Source organism: Haliotis rufescens, unplaced genomic scaffold (genome assembly GCF_023055435.1).
Source record: "Haliotis rufescens isolate VD_foot unplaced genomic scaffold, xgHalRufe1.0.p SCAF_1, whole genome shotgun sequence".
Lineage (NCBI taxonomy): Eukaryota > Metazoa > Mollusca > Gastropoda > Lepetellida > Haliotidae > Haliotis > Haliotis rufescens.
This window is the reverse complement of record NW_025963779.1, coordinates 14474139-14497179: the sequence shown is the minus strand read 5'-3', so window position 1 is coordinate 14497179 and position 23041 is coordinate 14474139. Positions and strand designations below refer to the sequence as shown.

General features: G+C 39.3%; 1 protein-coding gene across 1 annotated transcript; it reads right to left on the bottom strand.

The window, feature by feature from the left end:
* Positions 1–835: 835 nt before the first annotated feature.
* LOC124148805 (neuroglian-like) lies at positions 836–22302 on the bottom strand. Its single transcript, XM_046520115.2, has 12 exons — positions 22250–22302; positions 21384–21489; positions 21106–21266; positions 20046–20228; positions 18296–18448; positions 17588–17678; positions 17246–17427; positions 4081–4218; positions 3734–3868; positions 3460–3564; positions 2922–2937; positions 836–2686 (listed from the first exon to the last, which is right to left on the bottom strand). Exons 1-12 carry the CDS (start codon positions 22272–22274, stop codon positions 1837–1839), a joined length of 2145 nt encoding a protein of 714 aa, XP_046376071.2. The 5' UTR covers positions 22275–22302; the 3' UTR covers positions 836–1836.
* Between the last annotated feature and the right edge of the window lie 739 nt (positions 22303–23041).

The following is a 23041-nucleotide window of genomic DNA, read 5'->3' as shown; positions in this document are numbered from 1 at the left end:
TTTTCACATATTGTTTTCTCAGTAAACTTCAGATGGCATTTGCTTTCATTTTTCACAAATTGTCCTGAACCTCAGAATATATATGTAGATATTATTTATGTAGATTATATAGATACGTAACTGTCTCTGCGTTCACCACGTTTTGTAACAAAATCCCCATGGATCAAGGAATGAAGTTTCTCCTTACATTTGTGGTAAGGAATAGTGGTGTACAAAGTTGAAAAATCAAATGTTTTGACAGAACGGAACTTGGTTCTTTTCTGAGATTGCAAAATGTCAAGCAAACGCTTTTGACTTTTTGAGAATCCTCATGGTATTAATTCCATTTGTCTCAAATACGTTTTATGAATATAAAGAATGTCCTTCCTTGATTGTATTAAAGATTATGGTTCGTCTTTGAGACAGGGATTTGGTGGTACATTTGCTGGACCCAGCAATACATCACTCTTTGTACGGATTCTTATGGATCTTTGGAATCCAGTACAAAAGAGGAAGTCAAGTCAAAAGTTGTCAGTACTGATTTACGCAAAGAAAGGGGTTGATAAAAAAGCTCTAACCTACTTGTTTTACAATCAAATGCCCAATTCTGGTGTTTGCCGTCGGGATTTTCTTGGAATACTGCTAAGTTCGGCGTAAAATCATACTCACTCAATTTTGTTTAGGACATCTTAAGTTGTAGCAACAAAATTTACCCCTGTTCTGCTCGACGAAGGAGGGCCGTCTGCAAATGAATATTCCCTAAAAGCTTTTTGTTTTAAGGATGATCATATCCCAAACAAAACCCAATAAAACAAACAACAACGTAGTAGATTAAGCAGCTGTTATTCACCAGAAGAACACAATAGAGGTCAGTGTGAAACACGTAACCAACAATGGATTACGTCAATGAGGTAGCGTGACGTCATTCGACATTGGTCTTCAATTCCGCCAACATGGAAGAAGGGTAGTTAAACCAACCTACAAACAAAAAACAAACAGGAAAGCTCCAAACTTGAACAAGATGTAAAAGTGTAACAAACACGTGCCAGTCAGCCCCTTCAACTCGTGTTTACATTATATTAAAATTGCAGATCTATGAAACAGAAGCAGTTTGTTACCTATAAAAATGTACAACAATGTGAAGATATGTATTGGTGAGGCTGGTCATGCCTATTCCATTTTTTAACATAGAAATAATACCAGAAATGTATTTAACAACTTTTCGATCTATGTTTACGCAGATGTTTAACGAAGTTCAGGTGCGTTATACATACCCTCAATATACAATTATACAGGCATTCCAAAGATAATGATGTTTTAACATCAGTTTGTCCTTTCTGCCAAAATTACCAAGAAGATGAATATCATGTGTTATTAAAATGTCCAGTGTAATGAAGAAAATACAATCAAACACCTGCTTAACTACTATTACATGTAACAGAGAGAGAGAAAATTTGTAAGTTAATGAACAGCAAAAATTTCCATATTCTTCTCAGTTTGCAGTTTTTTGTAAGAAGATGATACACTGAATATTAATAAAACCCAAAAGTGCACCTCTGTTCAGATCCAATTAATATTGAAGTGGTGCTCCATCACGAATGTTCCTACGACAAAATGTCATTGTACTATTGGCCTCATGGCCACATGTACGAAATAAATCTGTATGTCTGTCTGTTACATATAATTACCATCAACACCATATATACAAACTTCAAGTAAAGCAGTTTATTTGGGGCGTTTTCTGACAGAAATACGACATGGACCGATATGTTTATTCGGAACATATATATGATATTGAGGCAGGTACAATAATATCAATATTAACCTTGGATATTTCTTCATTCTGAAGTATCCTGTTCAGGGACTATTTTCATCAGGACACATTTCAAAGTCTGAACATAGACGCAACATCTCTTTTTCTATCAAGGTTGCATCTTGGCCGAAGTGGGGATTTTGTAGAATTCTTGATACTGGCGCTTCACCTACATTCTCAACATGCGGCTCCCTGTCAAACCGGTTTTTTTCTCTTTGGTCTTTTACCGCACGCGGTTCATGGTTGCGTTCTTTTCCACGGGTAAGCCTATCTGCCCGAGTCCTTGCCTCTTGCCCTTTGGTCGGACGAGCTTCGTTGTCGCGTTTCTCTACGTTCCACTGACCGTCTGACCGAGGTTTGTATTCCTGTGTATTTTCCTCATGTGTTCCACTGCTGTGTGCGCATCCTGCTATGTCCATCTTGATTTGTTTTCGACTCTCCCCGTTTTGAGCTTCTTTAGATCTTTCTGCAAAGTTCCTGCAACCCTCGTCTCCTCTGTTGTCACCAGATGCGTTGACCATTCTGTCAACAGTCATAAATGAACCAAACATGTGTCTGTTCGTCTTCCAGTTGTGTTTAGGATGGATGTAGCTTGATCGGGTCGACAAACAACTATCTGAGTTGTGTCTTGTAATCGGTCGAAAATCGGATTCATTCATATCTGTTCGAGTTTTGTCGTGAAGGAAGTCATCAGATGTATGATTACGGACCTGGTAAAAAGGAACGCCCCTCAACTCTTGCTTAAAAATATCTGAAAGTCTATACTTTGAGTTTGCACTGGGCATGTCCTGAATTTCCAAATAACCTGTACTTTTTCCTGCTGTGGTATTTCCTACCGTTGTCGTTCCTCCTGTGTTTCTCCTTTGTCTGGATGACATGGACGGGAGGCGGAACCTGTAACTAACAGCACTGTCCAGTTGCACAAAACAAACGTAGGGCTAAGGCTATAGTAACTATCATCAAATACAATCGAATATGTAATCTTAGAGGACGTCAATACAAAAGCATTTGATTTTAATCATGAATTAATGTAATTGTGACACAGAGGGGTCTTTCTCCTGGAACTTTATAACCTTCTGAAGTAGCCAAATTAAATGTTATTGAAAATGTATTGCAATGTTTAATTTACCTTGCGGTCCCTAAATCTGAAAAGTAATTATAGATACATTATCAATAAAAAGTTCATCAAGGAACGTTGATTTCTTTTCTTCTAATGTTAACGAGATTCAGACCCATGAAGGATCGTAGGCACGTTATATGATGAAACCCTAAATAAAATTGACAGGAACTAGCTGAATACGATAAACAACAAAATAAACGTGCCTTAAACGGTATCATTATCTTGAAATACATTGTATTCTGTTGTTCCCTAATCTTCAAGAAATGCATTAATGGCTAATGTCGGAATTATATATTGCGCTCTTTAGAATGATACAATTTGAACTGATAGTGAGACGGTGACGCAAAGAGAAGATGACAGTTAAATATACCTATATCAATTAAGAACTAAGAATACCTGCAAATACCTAAAGAAGTCACTTTCATATGATTCCTGGCATGCCTAAGGGATGCACCTTTGCACAACAAATGTTTGTTTATACTTGAAGTATGACATTTATTGCATGTAATGCTCTAATTCAGTGACAATTTGCGGCTTGTTTCTCTACCTTTTAGTTTCTTGTAAATCACAAAGAACATCACAACCATAATTAGTAGAATTATGGCCAATGTCGAACAGCCAGTCACTATAATTAGTAGTGTTGGACTTGATTCTGAAATGGTAGAAAGAGCATCTATCAACTTAATTACACTGTTTATGCGGCACTTGGCAACGCTGTGATACTCAATGTTTTTAAGTACATATGTACATAGATGCTGTTAGGTTTATGCCATGGATGAATGCTTTAGATACATGATGATATTTGAGTTTCATGTCCTTACTGATAACTTTGTAGCAAGCTGTTTTTGTGATAAAGTCGATGTTGTTGCTGACGTTACACCGGATGCATTCAGTACCTCCATTGACGTTGTGGAAAGTCAACTCTGACTTGTCGCGGCTTAAAGCGATACCTCTCCCTGGAGGACAAATTACATAAACAAAATTGAACAAGGTCAATGCAGATACAGGAAAATGGCATAAACACACATTTGTATGTCACAATGAAACTTTATATATGGACTGTGCATCATATCAAATGGTTTATTTTTCACATGTATTGCATGCTGACATTGTTCAAAAAACTGCCGTGCCCATTGCATGAATAAGTCAATAAATCCCCAGGTCTTACTGTTAATTCCCTTGTCATGAATCCATTGGGTCATCATGGGGGATGTGGGGCCAATGGCTCTAGCTGTACATACAAACGTTACATCCTGTCCTTCCGAAACATCCTTTGTAGTTGGCATCTTCTTCCAAATTGGACCCGCTACAATACGTGCAGCAGAATTGCAAAACTATTATTTTACAACCCACTTACCGTATTCGACGTAACAAGCGCCCAGGGCGCTCTCAAAATTGGAAATAGGGGGCTCTTATTAGAATATTATTTTGTCGAAAAAAGAAAAGAGTTGAAAGATAAAATTCGTGGTTTATGCTGACAGCCTGAAATGTTTATATACCAGAGATATATTTTTCCAAAATTTAATTGCCCATAATTAAGGGTGCATGTAATACAAGAGTGCATATTATACGCGAATAAATACGTATTGTGTACATTGATCAATCAGAAAGGGTGCTAATTGGGATTGTTCACGAGCCAATAAATTAGCAAATATCGCCATGGGCGCTTATTACGTCGATTACGGTAATATGAAGTACATGTACAAGTTAATCTTCTTCAACGTCACACTTAGACATATGTTAGTTAGTATATGATACTTGCATACCTACGAATGTGTGAGGAAACGCTAAGTCATGCAGACTAAGTCTGAAGATAATCGTGTGGAAATTTATTTACCAGATCTTCAACACACATCAGGGCGTTGAACCTTAACTGCAAATTCGAGATACATGTGTAGTAAGGGTTGGTCGATACGGCGTATCTTCGTTAATTCGAGACATATGTCGAGGTACAGTAGTTCAAGACAAGTGAGATGTTATAATATCATAGTACCGCTGGCTATTCTACTGGGACGATAACGTTACATCGTCTTAAGCGATATACATGTGAAGGACTTTGAGTTACAGTGGTTTTATGGTACATGTGGGTATGCAATAAGAAATAATATTTCGGGCAGACGTATCTTTGGAGAAATAATTCGATTGTTAAGGTTAGTAATTAAAAGAATTGCTATGCATGTATTTGCAAAATAATATAACTTATGTATTCTAAGTTACGTTTAATGATATACACTGTAACAGTATCTTCAAAGTATTTATCTTTCGTATGATGATCATGTCGCCATGGTGCTAAATCATCTTCTCTTCCATTTTTCCGTGTGTGAATGTTTATTGAGTGAATGTGTAGAGTTTGTAGCGGTTGGTGTATCCGCACTCATACGTCGGGTAACATCGGGTAAATCATCGGGTGTTGTTCGGGCGTTTCCGGATGTGATCGAGGCATGTGATTAACTTACCCGCCAAACCTGACACAACAGACAGATCGAAACTGGAATTGTTTCTTTATTTGTTGTTGTTTAACGCCGCACTCAGCAATATTCCAGCTATATGACGTCGGTCTGTAAATAATCGAGTCTGAACCAGACAATCCAGTGATTGACATCATGAGCATCGGTCCACGCATTTTGGATTAGATGCTTCAACCAAGTCAGCGAGCCTGACCACCCGATCTCGTTAGTCGCCTGTTACAAGCATAGTCGTTTTTTACGGCAAGCATGGGCTGCTGAAGACCTATTCTACCCCGGATCTTGAACGTACGCATCGAACCCGAACTCACAACAATTTTGATCTCCCTATAATCAAGCTTACGCTGTAAGATAAGCAACTTTTCTCTTTCACTAGGCTTTCAGATAATATAAACACGTCCCATTTTAATTCTGGAAACCCAAAAGTCCAGAAACTCTACGCTCTTTTCCCAGTCTCGGTCAAAGGTATTTACAAAAATAAGCATGCTGTTTTCATGGGAACATACTAAGGAAGAAAAAATGAAAAAAAAAAGTTTAAAAACTCAATATTCACACCATCTCGCCCATGGGCAGGCCCATGGGCGAGAATATTTTCTATTTACACAAAACTCACGTTTTTGTTTCGCAAATACTTAACTTGTATTCCATCAAGTATCAAGACACAAAATCTCACTCATTTAACTTAATTCAACGATTTTATAGCGATATTGAAATAGTTCGCCCATGGGCGAGAAAAAGGTTTGGCCCATGGGCGAGCATATTTTCCATTACACAAAATTTATGTGTTTGTTTCGCAAATATATTTTAACGCATTCCTTTACGTATCATGACACAAAATTTAACTCATTTTAACTTAATTCAACGATTTTAAAGCGATATTGAAATATTTCGCCCATGGGCGAGAAAAAGGCTTGGCCCATGGGCGAGAATATTTTCCTTTACACAAAACTCATGTTTTTGTTTCGCCAATACTTAACTTGTATTCAATCAAGTATCATGCGCAAAATTTAACTCATTTCAACGATTTAATTCAACGATTTTATAGGGATATTGAAATATTTCGCCCATGGGCGAGCATATTTTCCTTTGCTCAACTGTTTTAGTTTCGCAAGTACATTAAGGGATTATAAGCATGACACATGATTCAACTCATTTTAACTTAATTCAACTAATTTTTGGCGTTATTAAAATATTTCGCCCATGTTTTCGTCATTCCCTTTAAAGAATTAACTAATTGTTTACAAAGTATATTGTATCATGTGAAACACACTTTGTATTATATCATTACATTACTATTTTAAAAGGGCCTTTGGTTGGATGTTTCCCCTGCAGAAGTTTTTCAAATTTCACCTTTTTTACATATTGCAACGATCTTTAATGAACCCGGCCTTATCTCTCAAAACATTTTGACAGTTTATCATACAAATCCATGCGCGTGTACACCAATTTATTGGCATTATTTTTCAACAAATTAAAGTTTAGTTTGTTTCTTTTTCACTACCCATTTTATGTCTCGTTAGTACATCACATTGGGAAATTAAGTGACAATAGACATACAATATACAGGTACACGTGTGCGTATTTTAATGGGGAAAAAACCGATTCGTCTTTCATTGCATAACGTCTAGCTGAATATCTCGCATTCTAACTAAATCTCGAAATAATTATTTCATTATTTGCGGTGCGATGTTTACAGGCGATTGAGTGAATATTATGACACTAAAAACAACTTATAAATGCATTTGTCACTTTTGGTATGAAAATGGTAACAGTTCAGAAAAAAACAGCCTTCTTATGATAATTCTCATATTCTCATTAGTACGTTGTATCTAATTACAGTGTCGGCATTATTCACAGGTGATTCTACAATACCTGCTCTCAATCAATTACGATCTACCACACCACGCGCGAATAAACAGTTATGCAGGTGTTGCTGTGGGCAAATACCTAGCCTTTATATGTTGTTGTTTTTTGTCGATACATGTATTACATATTATATTTTCGTTGATATGTGGATATATTAAGCAAGAAGACAAAAAAAGTTTATGAAAGATGAATTAGTGCCTTGATATATTCAACGAGATGTGTATCATCGTTTAATGGGTCATTCAATAAAAGTATGTTTGGAGGAGATATCAAAGGAGCCGCCCAATATACACAGTGTCGTCCGGTGAACTACCACCCCACCCTGTCCGTAAGAGTTATGTAATCGGTACACAACTATATTTGATGCGGTGTCAGTGTGGAAGGAGTTTGAATTACGTCCGCCACTGGCCACAGAGGTAATCCTCAAAGTCATGTAACAATAAACAAGATCAATGCCGTACTAATTACCTAGTGACGCACGTAACAACGACTGTCAATCTGTCTGCTACAGCTACCATACCATCATCCCTGTCACAACTGGCATGTCAACGGCTTATTCAAAATATTAATTGTAAAAACGTCGTTGAGAGATTAACGTATGTCCTATACAATCCTCATATTTGATATTAAAAAAAAGTAAAATACGTCAACTGGGAATTCAACTGGATGTTACCGTCCTTATATCAGCTGACAGCCCTGTTTGCGAAAATATGTACTAGACATAAGATTTATAGACTAATAAAATCAATTGTAAGACCGCATGGATCATAAACCGAATTAAATATGTCTTGGTATCATCTCTTGTGTATTAGATGATGGTAATGACCTGGCATGCCATATACTAATTGAACAGAGTTCACCTGCACATGTCCACTTTAGTGAGACAGACTGTAACCAAAAATACAATGAGCTGTAGCTCTCAATCCCTTATAACAACGACAACAACAACCAGGGTGAGGGCACAGTAAGGTTAAACCGTGTCCACAAGACAATCTCAGGTGGCTAACGCCATATCTCCCATCAAGTCAGTTCTATTTTTCAGCGCATAATTATTTTTTTACAATTTGAATAGAAGTGATTAAACAAATCATATTTAACAAACCTACACATTACCAAAAACAAAACTTTATAACCCTTTCTAGACTTCGTTCCAATTACCCTAGATCATATAACTCGCTCGCGAAGGTCGTATACGACTTTAAAGTGAATACATCTACAGTGTACAAGTAACTTTTAACTGTATCATATATACTCATGATAAGCAATTCATTCCTAATTCGAATGAGTACATTCTGGGGCTAAATCTGCAAAAGGATAGACGAAATATTTCTTTGTACATTGCAAACGATAGAAACGTAGCGGCTGATAAAAGAGACAATGACTTAATAATCTGCAATATATCATTTGTTCTCGTTTAATCTATCGTACATATTGAAGTGATTGTAAAGTTTCAAGGCGTACTTAAATGTTGTGGTATTATGAATGAATTTAGAATATCAATAGCGAAAAACAGTCACCATATGGGATGTACATGTAAGGATGTTAGACTGTGTAGCAAACTGGTGCGCACGTTGGCGCTCACTTGTCAACATCAAGAAAACTAAAGTTGTGCACTATCGTCCCCGTTACACTAAAATGTCCGATTTTGTTTTTACAATTGGGTCTGACCAGGTTGAAAGTACTCACGCTAATAAATACCTAGGTGTTTGGCTACAGGAACATCTTGATTTGAATTTTACAGTTAAAGAAATAGCTAAATCTGCAAATAGGGCACTTGGTGTTATAATTTGTAAATTCAAAGCAGTTGGTGGTTTAGCTTATAACATTTTTACAACTTTGTACAATAACTTGGTCCAGCCTATCTTATCTTATGGATCGGCAATTTGGGGAACTAAGGAATTTAGCTGTATAAATGCTGTCCAAAACCGAGCGTGTAGATTTTTCTTAGCAGTCGGTAGAAAGACTCCAAATTTGGCTGTCCGTGGTGAAATGGGCTGGACATCCTCATTTACAAAACAAAAGATTGAAATTCTTCGGTTCTGGCGCAGTTTGCATGCTGCAGATCAATCCCGAATGCTGAGTATTATTTGCAGATGGTCAGTAAAATTCCGTAGATCCTGGAATAATACAGTTTTCAACTACTTTGTCAGTTTACATTTACCAATTTATGATCTAAATAATATTTCTACTGAAGAGTTTAATTTGTCTAAAGTATGTCTGTTATCCTTAGACCATTCTGATTAGTTACATGGACTCTGGAACGATACGTGCCATGTAAATGGTAATAAGTTACGTACATACAGATTATTTAAAGATTCTTTATCAGTAGAACCCTATGTCAGTTTATTGATGAACAGATGTCAGCGCAGTAAATTAAGTAAGTTTCGCTGCGGCTCACTGCCATTAGAAATAGAATTGGGAAGATTCACCCGCCCGAAAACACCGCTCATTGAACGTATGTGTAAATTCTGTAATTGCAATGCTGTTGAGGATGAAATACACTTTTCTGCTGAATGTTCTCTCTATACAGATTTACGCTATGATTTATGGAATTTAGCTTCTCAATCAAATCCAAACTTTATACAGATGTCCGCTGCCGATCAGACCGTGTACTTTATGCGGAACAATAAGGTGGTCAGACCCCTAGCCGCGCTTCTTCGCCACATGTATGAGCGAAGACAACTGTGTCTTTCGTCTCTACCAACCTAGTTACATGTATCTTAGTATCAGAATGTTCTGATAACTGGTGATAACCGGTGATAACTCATTTTTATGTACATGTATGTACTGTGATATTTCTCATTTTACTCATATGTATGTGACGTCCTGCATGTCTCGTAGGCCATAATGGCCGGACACTGTACACACTATTTGTGTATTTTTATTGTCACTGCTGTACAGTGTGTGACACGAAAATAAAATAATTTTCTTCTTCTTCTTCTTCTTCTTCTTCTTCATGTATAACTTGTCTTCCAGCACCTAATCATCGGACAGACCAGTCAAGTGTGACCAGTGTACCTGCCTGGTCTTACCTCCTAATTACTGAGCTGCCCAATACTGTCATACTGTGGGCAGAATAAGCTGCTCCAACTCGTTGAGTGATAGAGATTAACCAGATTATGATTGTGTTTGTAAGTTGCGTTTGATCTGTGTCGGGTTGCAGTTGTTTTATTAGGCAAGACCAGGGGTAGTTTTTTCAATGAAACCTTTCAACCGTTGAGTTTGTTTTGCATTAATTTCATTAAATAAATTGTTAAGTAGAATAATAACACGTTATATAGATTAAACATCTCCCTAACCTGAGTATAATCTCATATGTACTCTAAGTACCGTACTATATTACTTTGGGGAGACATTGAATAGGCATCGTCGTCGTCAGTCGTCAGTCGTCGTTCCTCAGTCGTCAGTCGTCGTTCCTATACGGATCTATATATTCAGCTCCTAGTCGGATCTACATACCTGTTCCTTCTCGGATCTACATCACATCACCAACGGAATTCCCCGGATTACCCCTTCGGATTACTTCCACGGTGTACATATTGTCACCACTGTCCACTGTATCACGTGGCCTCTTGTGTGTCTTGTTTTCTCCTCGTCGTCCTGATTCCTATACGGATTCTACCCCGGTACTCCTGGATTACTCCTGGATTACTCTTACCAACCACCTGGACTACCCTGCTCTCTTGGTTTGTCTACCCCATGTCTAAAATGGATAGATCCATCAACAAGTCACTCCCCCGGGACATAGTAGGAGTCATCCTACCCCTACTTAACTACAGGGTCTCATACTTTGCCCTTCACGCCGATATGGCGGCAGCTACTAAAACTATTAACATAACTTTTAACATGAACCAACCAAAAAGGCCTAGAACTCAACCCCCCTCAACTCGGCCTCACCTTTACCCTGGACAAATCCCAGCCCAACAGCCACTCAGACCCCAAGCCCAAGCCACAAGTCAGGACACTTATCAAGTAACCATGGAAACTGCTCCAACCCCCACACTCGTGGCTAACAACAACCTTATTACTAGCCCAAACTTACCCTGTCACACCAGTCCCCCCCCCCAAACTCACCCTCCACCCCCATCCCAAACCCCCTCCTCCCCAACCACTTCTACCCCTCCCGCAGCTCCCACACAGGAGAAAAAAAGGAAACGAGTCAGCACCCCCTCACACCCATCCGTCTCCGATCACGCCACCCAAACTAAGCTAAGCTCCCCTATCCCAATCCCCAGTTTAGACAATACCACCCAAACCCTTGAAATCACAACATCCTCCCCCCCCCCCCCCCCCCCCCCCCCCCGCCCCCGCCAAAAACTTCCACTAAGGATGCCTACACCTCCCCTATGGGCCCCCCAGGTCTCTCTGAAACTTCCACCCAGACTGACCCAATCCAACAAAACACCTACACAGAACACCAGCTCACCACGGATCTTTCTCAAAATGCTGAAAAAATTATATCAGAACACTATCTCCTACCTTCTCCACTAACACTACAAGCCCCTGGAATACGCGTCTATAAAAGCTCACAAGAACATCCCCATTTTACTATGATTCAATATTTAGACAAGGAGCGCTTTGAACATCAAATTCTCAACATCCAGGACCTTAACTCGTTTCTAACAGATATTCAGGACCAGGGCATACAACTCACCCCTCAATTCATTAAAAACAGTGCTGCCCATTTCATTATAAAATCATACCACCCCCTCTCAACCCAGGACTACAGCTGGGCAAAACACCTGCTCAAAGGCCTACTAGTCCCTGACACCTAGACCTTCTCGTCAACCATGTCCGCTACCACGTCCTAACCCCATCCACTAATAACCATGTGGCTATACTTCCATATTTCATTATTTAGACCTTCCCCAACAAAACTAAATAAACTGTCTCCAAAGGTAAACAAACTCTTCAAATTCGGATCGGGATCGAAATTTCCAGCGCGGTCGTCTTCTACGACGTCCGCGCGTTCAAACCCTTTCAACCAGCCTATATAAGTTTCTTACCAGTTATCCATACAACTCCTATACCCAAGCCCAGCGAGATGCACAACACCGACCAAGCTCTCTCTCCACCCCCCCTCCCCTACCCCAGCTATTCTAGACTTACCTTAGGCTTTATCCCATTTTTCTTTATTTATACAACCCCTTATCTCTAAATTACAGCTTAACTGTAACTTTTATCACCATATGCTGTACAAACTAGGACTACTTTAGCTGCTAAGTATAACTCTCTCTCTTTACCCCCCTCTTACTAGGTCTTATACCCCTCCTTTATAGTTTTTTGGGAATGGTGTTTAACTTTATTGTTATATTTATTATTTCTTCCCCACCTTCCCCGACTGCGAAATAGCCGACGGCTGAAGCGGTCGTAAAATCTCCTAATTCTCTCTCGAATAGGCATTGTATGCTGTCGGAATGACTTTACGCAAATCCCTGCGTCAATGGACCCGTGACGATCCGGGGTAGAACAGATCTTCAAAAAACCATTCTTGGCGTAAAGGGCGACAGCGCTTGTCGTAAGAGGCTACTACCGTGATCGGGTGGTCAGGTTCGCTGACCTGGTTGATGCATGTCACCGTATCCCAATTGCGTGGATCGATGCACTTGATGTCAATCACTGGATTGTCTGGGCCAGACTCGATTATTTACAGACCGCCGTAAAATAGCTGAAATATTGCTAAGTGCGGCGTTAAACAACTAACAAACAAACAAAACTTTGACGAATTCACAACAATCACTATGACGAGGTATGCATATCTTGCAATCAACCTGAATCCAGTTACTGGAATGTCAAACCCGGGCTTGATTAAAACAAGAATTGCAGTTAGATCCGCTACATGTTGTAGATCTCCTGTAGTCAAGGGGAGTAGCGCACTTTACCGGGCGCACTTTTTCAGATCCAATTAGCGCTGTGGGGCCTCGAACGCGCTTCGCCGGCTCACCGGTCTGCTAATTAATGCGTTAATTAGCCGACGCTCTACCAGACGTGTAAGTTTCCCTAAGATCGAGAACGGGTGATTGATCGTAAAGATGTGTAAGTTTCCCTAAGACCGAAAAGGGGTGTTGGATCGTGAAGCGAGAGTCACCAGAGCGTGGGACACGGTAACGGTATAACGAGACAGCGGTCGCACTATAGCGCGGTAATTGAGCGGATGGTAGAGCTCGGGCTGCGCCCGGTAAACTGCATTGTTGCCCAGGACGGTTACCTGATATAAGGAAGGTAACATCCAGTTGAATTCCCAGTTGACGTATTTACTTTTTTTTATCAAGGATTAACTCTGTGGCCAGCGGCGGACGTAATTCAAACTCCTTCCACACTGACACCGCATCAAATTTGTGTACCGATTACATAACTCTTACGGACAGGGTGGGGTGGTAGTACACCGGACGACACTGTGTATATTGGGCGGCTCCTTTGATATCTCCTCCAAACATACTTTTATTGAATGACCCCTAAAACGATGATACACATCTCGTTGAATATATCAAGGCACTAATTCATCTTTCATAAACCGTTTTTTTAGTCTTTGTGCTTAATGTATCCACATATCAACGAAAATATGTAATACATGTATCGAAAAAAAAAATATACATATAAAGGCTAGGTATTTGCCCACAGCAACACCTGCATAACTGTTTATTCGCGCGTGGTGTGGTAGATCGTAATTGACCGAGAGCAGGTATTGTAGAATCACCTGTGAATAATGCCGACACTGTAATTAGATACAACGTACTAATGAGAATATGAGAATTATCATAAGAAGGCTGTTTTTTTCTGAACTGTTACCATTTTCATACCAAAAGTGACAATGCATTTAAAAGTTGCTTTAGTGTCATAATATTCACTCAATCGCCTGTAAACATCGCACCGCATATAATGAAATAATTATTTCGAGATTTAGTTAGAATGTGAGATATTCAGCTAGACGTTATGCAATGAAAGACGAATCGGGTTTTCCCCCATTAAAATACGCGCACGTGTACCTGTATATTGTATGTCTATTGTCACTTAATTTCCCAATGTGATGTACTAACGAGACATAAAATGGGAAGTGAAAAAGAAACAAACTAAACTTTAATTTGTTGAAAAATAATGCCAATAAATTGGTGTACACGCGCATGGATTTGTATGATAAACTGTCAAAATGTTTTGAGAGATAAGGCCGGGTTCATTAAAGATCGTTGCAATATGTAAAAAAGGTGAAATTTGTAAAACTTCTGCAGGGGAAACATCCAACCAAAGGCCCTTTTAAAATAGTAATGTAATGATACAAAGTGTGTTTCACATGATACAATATACTTTGAAAACAATTAGTTAATTCTTTAAAGGGACTGACGAAAACATGGGCTAAATATTTTTAATAACGCCAAAAATTAGTTGAATTAAGTTAAAATGAGTTGAATCTTGTGTCATGCTTATAATCCCTTAATGTACTTGCGAAACTAAAACTGTTGAGCAAAGGAAAATATGCTCGCCCATGGGCCAAACCATTTTCTCGCCCATGGGCGAAATATTTCAATATCACAATAAAATCGTTGAATTAAATCGTTGAAATGAGTTAAATTTTGTGTCATGATACTTGATTGAATACAAGTTAAGTATTGGCGAAACAAAAACATGATTTTTGTGTTAAGGAAAATATTCTCGCCCATGGGCCAAGACTTTTCTCGCCCATGGGCGAAATATTTCAATATCGCTTTGTAAAATCGTTGAATTAAGTTAAAATGAGTTAAATTTTGTGTCATGATACGTAAAGGAATGCATTAAAATATATTTGCGAAACAAACACATAAGTTTTGTTTAATGGAAAATATTCTCGCCCATGGGCGAGTTTCTGGACTTTTGGGTTTCCAGAATTAAAATGGGACGTGTTTATATTTAGTAATTGTGTTAATACCAGATTTTTATCAATGTCAATTACGGCATGGTAATAATGTTCTACTGTCATGTTATTCCTGTTTTATCAATGTCAATTATTGCATAGTAGTAAAACCCCTACTTTTATCTTATGCCATGTATTTGTTTCTCGGTCTGTGTATATAATTATAGGTGCAGCTGCGAGCTCTGTAGCTACAACGTAAGTAAGTAAGTAAATTAGAGATTTAACATGTGCTTTCAGCATTCTGGTGATGAAGGGTTACATCACTGCGTATTTCGCAAAGGGGTTGCACCACATGTATATTACTGGGTGAAAAAAAAGCGTAAAGAATACGATAAGAAGTGCTGACCCAAACAAATATAAAGTAATTTACGGGATTAATCTAAAAAAGCTAGATTGGTGGGGTTTGGGACGGGTGCGGAGGGGGTGTAATAGAAACATATGATAAAATGGGAAAACGTGGGCTTGGTTTAGTGAGCTTGGGTTGGTGGGGGTGGGGTCAAGCGGTTGATGGCACGGCGTCAGCTGGCGAGCGTGTGTAGAACAGAAGCCTTGGGAGTGACTTAGACGAGTAAGCCGGCCAGGAGCTTCCTGGCTGTGCACTCTTCCTCGTCGCTGGTCTGCTGGGCGTCTGTGTTGGAGATATACGCAGGGCTTGTTTTGATCTGGTCAGCAATCCGGGTCAAGTCGGTACGGGGATCCTACATCTCAGCTGGGTCCTCGACGGGCGTGGTCTGGGTGGTGATGTCGCTGAGAAGCGGTCCTGTTGGTGTGGCGGTCTCCAATTCAGTGGACTTGGTCGGGGTCGGGGTCGGGGGAGAGAAAGCTTCGGGAGATGAGATCTCTCTCCTCTTCCTCTTCTTTCTCCCATGGCCGGTGCCCTCAGGCGAACGAAAGGGCGCCTCCCCTCTGGATTCGAGGGGGGCGAGTTCCTTTGCTGCGACTGGGGGCTGGGGGTTAGAGGAAGGGTTACCTCGAGACTGAAGTTGTCTTCCTCGAGCTCTTCTGTTTAACGGTCTTACTCGAGCTCTTCTTCTGTTGAGCTTTCTGCGCCGGGCGTGGAGCAGAAGGAGACGGTTTCTCCTTAGGCTTGGACTTAGCCGGGGCTTTGTCCAGAGGCCTCATTCTGATGAAAGACGATGGTGAGAGTGTGGAGGTCTCAGAGCTGTAAGAAATCTGGAGGGAGAAATCCCCAACCCGGTACGCTGAAGCCTCTCATGGTGTGCGCGCGCTTGGGAGGATACGTCAGGTGGGGTGTCCACGCCAAATGCTGTGGAGAGCAACAACTTTCTATCCATCTATATTTGGAGATATAACGTGCACTTTCTGCGTGTATATAATTAACTTTGGCGTCTGTCGCACACGGAAACAACTATTGGAGGGCGGCTGCCTTTATAGGAGTATCACAGTAGTGCCACCCACGGTATACGGTTAATTTACATGTTTGCTATGTCTTTTTATATATAATGTAACCAATGTATCGTGACAAGAGTATTATTAGTTACTGTAATTATTTTAATAATTACCATGAAGTGTTAAGTGTATTTAAAATATATATAATGTACCAGTCAATCTGGACTATGTTCATGGTATTACCTATATTTAATATTGGGATCGAGTCTCCTCCCTTGAATTGTTTATTTACTTACGTAATGATGACAATGAGTTTATACTTCATTGATTCAGAATCTGATTTCCCGTATGAATATGTACATGTATGTTGTTATGATGATACTATTTTGTGCATTACAGTGTGTCAATATACTAGTATATCCTCCATGGCAATACAGAGTTACACCCATAGCCTGTGTTGGAGTTTCTATTTCCGCCCCACAAACCCGGTTGCATGTACATGAATACCGATGAATGACATGTTCATATTCTGCGTATTGCAGTTTACTGAAACAACTATCACTGTATAAATATACATACATACGAGCGTGATGTTTTACAAGCAGACTTTGACCATACCTTTTGCATGTTTCATTTGAATGAAAAACAATTTCAGTGATGGATGCCTCTTTGCAAAGTAAAGAGCTTGTAGTTTTAATGGAAATCAAAATATGACGGACAGTGGTATAGCATCATCGTTAATAACAATGTATCGCAACAGTACTCACAAACAACGTTTACTTGAATTGATTTGGACGTTTTTCCTTTGGAATTAATGCCTGAACACGTGTAATTCCCTCCATCGCTTTCACGCACCCTCTGTATTGTCAGAGCTCCACCATTGAGCTGGGTTTTCAGATACTCTTTGGTGTTTTGTCCATTACGAGTCCACGTTACCGTAGGAATGGGCCTGAATATACATGACAGAAAGTATGAGTACAGTCGTGATATATTATAGAGATTATTAGCCGAGTGTGATTAAATTTTGCAATTATCATATACTAGATACTGGTTATATATTAGGGGGGGGGGGGGGGGGGGGGGGCATTGTTCCTGTCTTCGTTACTCACTTCCCGCCGAAAATGCATTCCAACTTGGCTTCTGATCCTAATACAACAGTCGTCGTGGCGCTGTACGAGATGACTCTTGGTGAGATTCCACCTAAACAAAATGATGAATACATGTAAATAATTCCTCTTACATTCTCTTAAATAATAGCACTGATGATTCCACTATACACTTAACATTTACTCTTCAGCTTCGAGCCTACTATGGGCACAAATGCGCCCCCCCCCCCCCCCCCCCCCCCCATTCTTGCTCTCTGTTTCTTTATGCATATGAATCAGAATTTCTGCTCGGATTGGCAAAGTCAAAATATGGTTATTTGGCCAAGAAGTTTGACTTAAGCTTCAGGTATATCGATGATCTGGTATCGTTCAAAAACCATTTAAGGGCCAATGACCCTCCACTTCATTTTCGCACCAGCATAAGAATTAGAGGAGACCCGTGAGACTGTGAGTTTCATATTTTATTCCTTTTCAGAGTGACAAAACACTCTACGCAAGACTGTACGACAGAAGGGATGACTTCAACTGTCCAATAGTCAACTTTCCCTCTATGTCGAGCAATATTCCTGCAGCTCAAGCCCTTCGTATCTTCATGCCACAACGTGTGAGGTACACTTGAGCATGTAGTCGGAATCGTACAATGTGTGTAATTATAACTGCAAATATTTCCTCCTTTGCATGTGTAGAGTAAGAAAAGAAGTCACTACCTACCAGTCAGATTTATAATCTCTCGAACATCTGGACGTGCTCGGACGGTGACATTCACTTGGCTTCCTAATTTGGTTTTATCCATAACGGTATTGTGGATGCCACACCGATATATACCATCATCCTTTTCTTCAACAAATGCAAAATGAAGTGTTCCTGGAATAGAACAAATCATGGCCAATCTTAGTAACTTGTTAGTTAAGATGACGGGCGTTTTGTTGTTTATTCATTCATTATGTGGTCCTGGGTCCAATACCACCTACGATAAGTGGAACAAACGCGTACTACCAATCTAATTCAATCAGATCTCTCATTCCAATTCGACACAATTCTCCCCATGAAGATTTTTTTTCAAAAAGTGCATAGAAGGTCGCGTGCTCCCAATCAATGTGAACCATACTCAGGTATAATAGTCACTCAGATATCAGCTTTATTGAGCCAAAATATTTTGTTTCTGAAAAAACTTTGCAGCAATGTAATTTTGCAAATTTGATGGGCCCCTAATGTTTTGGGGCGGAGAATTAGACTAACTGATTGAAAGATACGACTGAAACAAGGGCGAAAAATGTTGAGCGGTCGTTACTATGCTCCAATCGGAACTTCCCGTGTTGGTTTTCAAGATACAGAATCGGATAAGTTGCTCTGAATGCTTAGCTCAATGCTACTCACAATTTAGAAGCCTCAATGCTGATAGGCTTATTAGATGTTAGCTTCATGTATAACTCGAGACACGAAAGACCAAAAGATTGAATTGTGCATATACAAAAATAAACTATCCCTTTATTTCAAAGATCATATAAAACGTCAACGCCGGAAAATCACCAGTCTCAATTATCCGATAAAGTGAATCTGATTAAGTGTCGAAAATCAAACTGTATCTGGTAGAAGTCGAATCCTCATGATCAATCATATACATGTGTATCAAATTGGATATCTATAATTGAAAGAAGACTCAAGTCGCCGGTAAACTCAAACGATGTTTACTTGTTCAGATCAAAACCATAACTGACAACACAACGGTATAACTATGATGACATCATCACAACACTCGCACAACCATTCCAAACTCCGTTAACATTGTGTTCTATTTATAGAAATACTTCCAGGTTTAGAGTTACCTCCCTTACATCACTATCCTACCACCGCGTTCAGGTTGCATTTCCCAAATCAGATGATAATGATTGAGCACGATGATCAGGTACTTGCAATCACAACAAATGTATTTCTTTAGCATTTTCGCTCTCACATTTATCTCTGTCATGTGTCATATGGTAGACCGACACCGCTTTATCTGTGGATCGCGAAGGAAGCTAACTGTGCTTGTCTAATCGAAAGTGCAAGGTGGGCCCACATTCGAAACTAAAACTGTATAATCAATTACTATTTTGTCAAGATAAAGTATGTTTCCTGCGTTTTAGTTCCATTGGAATGTACAAATGTGTAGAAACTACAGCAGAACTTTATTATTCCTTCCCGAAACGGGCAGCGTGACTAACGGCTGTTTTGGCAACAACAAGTTAGCTCCACTTTGTAATTTGAGTGACCCACCTTTCCCAATATGCGATTTTGGCCTGGGAAGTTTAGAAAACATTTCCCGTTGGATTACATACTTAATAAATATTTGATTTATGCCTGTTATTTCGATATAATAAAATGAAGACATAAATGGAAAGTTATGATTATTTCATATTACGCGCTCATGTCGATACATTAACTGTGGGTGCGAAAAACACATTCATTTCAAGTGAAATACCGTTATTGTCAATCATAATCCTCTTGTTGATCATGACCTGGCTTGGTGTCTTTCCTTCAATTTTAAACCAATTGAACTTCCCTGGGGGAGCACAGAAGGGGGGATGATTACAGGTTAGTGACATAGGACGCATCTCAGGCTTCGTCACGTTTCTCACCGGAACATTCCATTTCTGCTCCAGTCCTAAAATGTACATGTAGTGCAACAATGCATTCGCTTACATTATTGTGATGATGTGACCATGAAGAATATAATATAGTTTTTCAGACACTACATAGATGCGAATGACCTTGACGTGTTACATAATTCTAGACGTTTTATATTTTACGTTTAGATATGGAAATCTATGTGTAGGCAATGGCAGTTCTATCATATACTGTAAATTTTGCGAAATTAAATGCGAAAGAATGCGAGTGGACTTCGCTCGCATTTATGTCTCCAAAATGACTATCTACAATAAAACGGCCTCACATGGTCAAAGCCTTTGAACACTATTCCAGAACAAATTAATATGTTGTTTGTTGTTTAAGTATAATCTGATAAAGTGAATGTCGATTGAATATTTTAGACATGTTTAATATCACACCTTGAAAAACTACCAGTGAGGCTGTTTAACTTCAACGTCACAACGAGAAATACACATTTCTCGGAAATACATGCATAAACTGTCCTGTTTCACTTGTTTCCACACAACGCTCAATCTAATCTCAATACATTTAATGGTTTAGCTTCCTTGCGATGGCAAATCAGTGTACAGTTAATTTTTTTACATTGCTTTTTATGTGGCTGTTGAATATATTTTCGAAAGCTTGAACTTTCGAATACAAAACTTTGGCATTTTTGTAAACATATATTTGTTGTTAAAGTCAGTGTATCATTCTCAAATGCACTAAACTGAGTTGAACGCCCTGAAAGTGGAGCTGATGTCATCCGTGAAAGTCGGAACTACATTCCTGGACTAAGGGGCTCGATTGTAACAAACACAAGACAACACAACACAATACCCTTGTTCCAGGGTAGGTGAAAAAGGTCAATAACATATCATAATCAAAGCTCTCACGCGCTAGGACCAGAGACACCACCGGGGAGACGTCATAGCCCTCATTATCGTCCACCCGACATGTGTAGTGACTCTGGTTACGAAGTGTAAATTCCTTTATGGTCAGTGCTCCATATTGCCCATTTGACTGTATTCGTTGTCCATATACCATCCAACTGTACCTGAAATACAGGATTATCTACGTTGACGATGTTTAGCACAGAATTTCGAACGAAAGCGGAACTATTTTGTCCCAAAAAATACAAGCGTGTTTAATCCAGTTTTGAAATTTGAAATACCTCAATACTTGGTTGCCTTCAGCTGAGCAGTTCAGGACAACATCTTGCCCCCGACGAATGTACTGCGTGCTTCTAATGTGGGGTTCAAATATGATTGGAAAAGAATCTGAAAACATAATCATTTTGATACTTCAAAGAAATATAGGTATGCGGTAAGATACACATTTCGGGGTCATGTACAGCATTAAACATAAATACTATCTGTAAAGGTGCATACTATCATATGAGGAAGTATTTCAACAAACTGCAGCAACTTTGGTTCAAGTACGTGTGACCACCAGAATAGCCCACTGATTTGCTTTGTTCTACGGGCTTCCAGAATATCCACTGAACAAACTCCAGGTATTCCAAAATTCAACAGCCAAAGCAATTATAAGAAAGTATGAACCGTTACACATGACACCCGTTCTGAAAGAATTGCACTAGCCTCCAACCCGTTAAAGGATCCAATGCAACATACTGGTTCCACCGTGTAGGTATATAACAACGCAGTTCCAGTGTATCTGAAGTACCAACAATAACGTCATCTCAGTTCATCTGACAAGCTCATAGCCAAAACTGTACCTACACGTAGTTCTCAAATATATTTTATTAAGCACTAAGCAGTATTTCACCTATAAAACGGCAATCCGTAAATAATAGAATCTTGATCAGACAAACTAGTGATTGATAATGAGTAAAGATTCACGCCATCAGGATATGATGGCACGCAATCAACCACGTCGCCTGACCATCTGATCAGTTTAGTTGCCTAGTACGACAATCATAGGTTGCTTGGGGCTAGTTCTGGAATTGTCACAGATAGTCTCATATGAGGAAGGAATTGAGGACAAATGTTACAACACACAAGCAAAAATGAAATCTACCTGCTTTCCTTAGTCCCCCCAACATCAATACCAGAGCTGTCAGTACGTGATGCATCGTGTCACTGAAAAAATAACGTTTAAGGAAATCATAACCTGTACATAACACAACGCTGATTAGAAACCGAAACAACTTCGTGATTCGTCCATTAATACATTATTTTCAGTAAGCTTATTTTGAAAGTATGATTCATAAGACACAGTTTTCAAATATAAGGAACCAACCTGAAAGCAAGTTCTTTTGTTTGTGATGACATACTTTTGTAAATTAACGTTTAGGTTTTTTACACCTACAGCCTCACGCCACTTCATGATAGGACGTGTAGCACATGTTCTCCAGTCCCGTGAGGATCCGGGTTAGAATTGGTTTTCAGCAACCCATGCTTGTCGCAAGAGGCGACTAACGTGATCGGATGGTCAGGTACGCGGACTTGATTGATGCATGTCATTAATTGCGTAGATCGATGCTTATTATGTCAATCACTGGGTTGTCTGGTTCAGACTCGATTGTTTACAGACCAACTTCAGTTTAGTTGTAATATTACTGAGTGCGCCGTTAAACATCAAACAAACACACAAAAACATGTTCTCCACATGAGTTGAAAACAACCTGCTGTTTTATTTAACATGAACATGTATGTTTCAGTAGTTTTGGATACATTTTTTTATTTCCATGTTTGTCTTTCATCTGCCACGTTTTGCTCGCCTTTTTCTTAACTACATATATTATAGCCCTCTGAATAAAATATAGTTTATGATACCATCACATTGACAAAGGCCATATAGACATGAAGT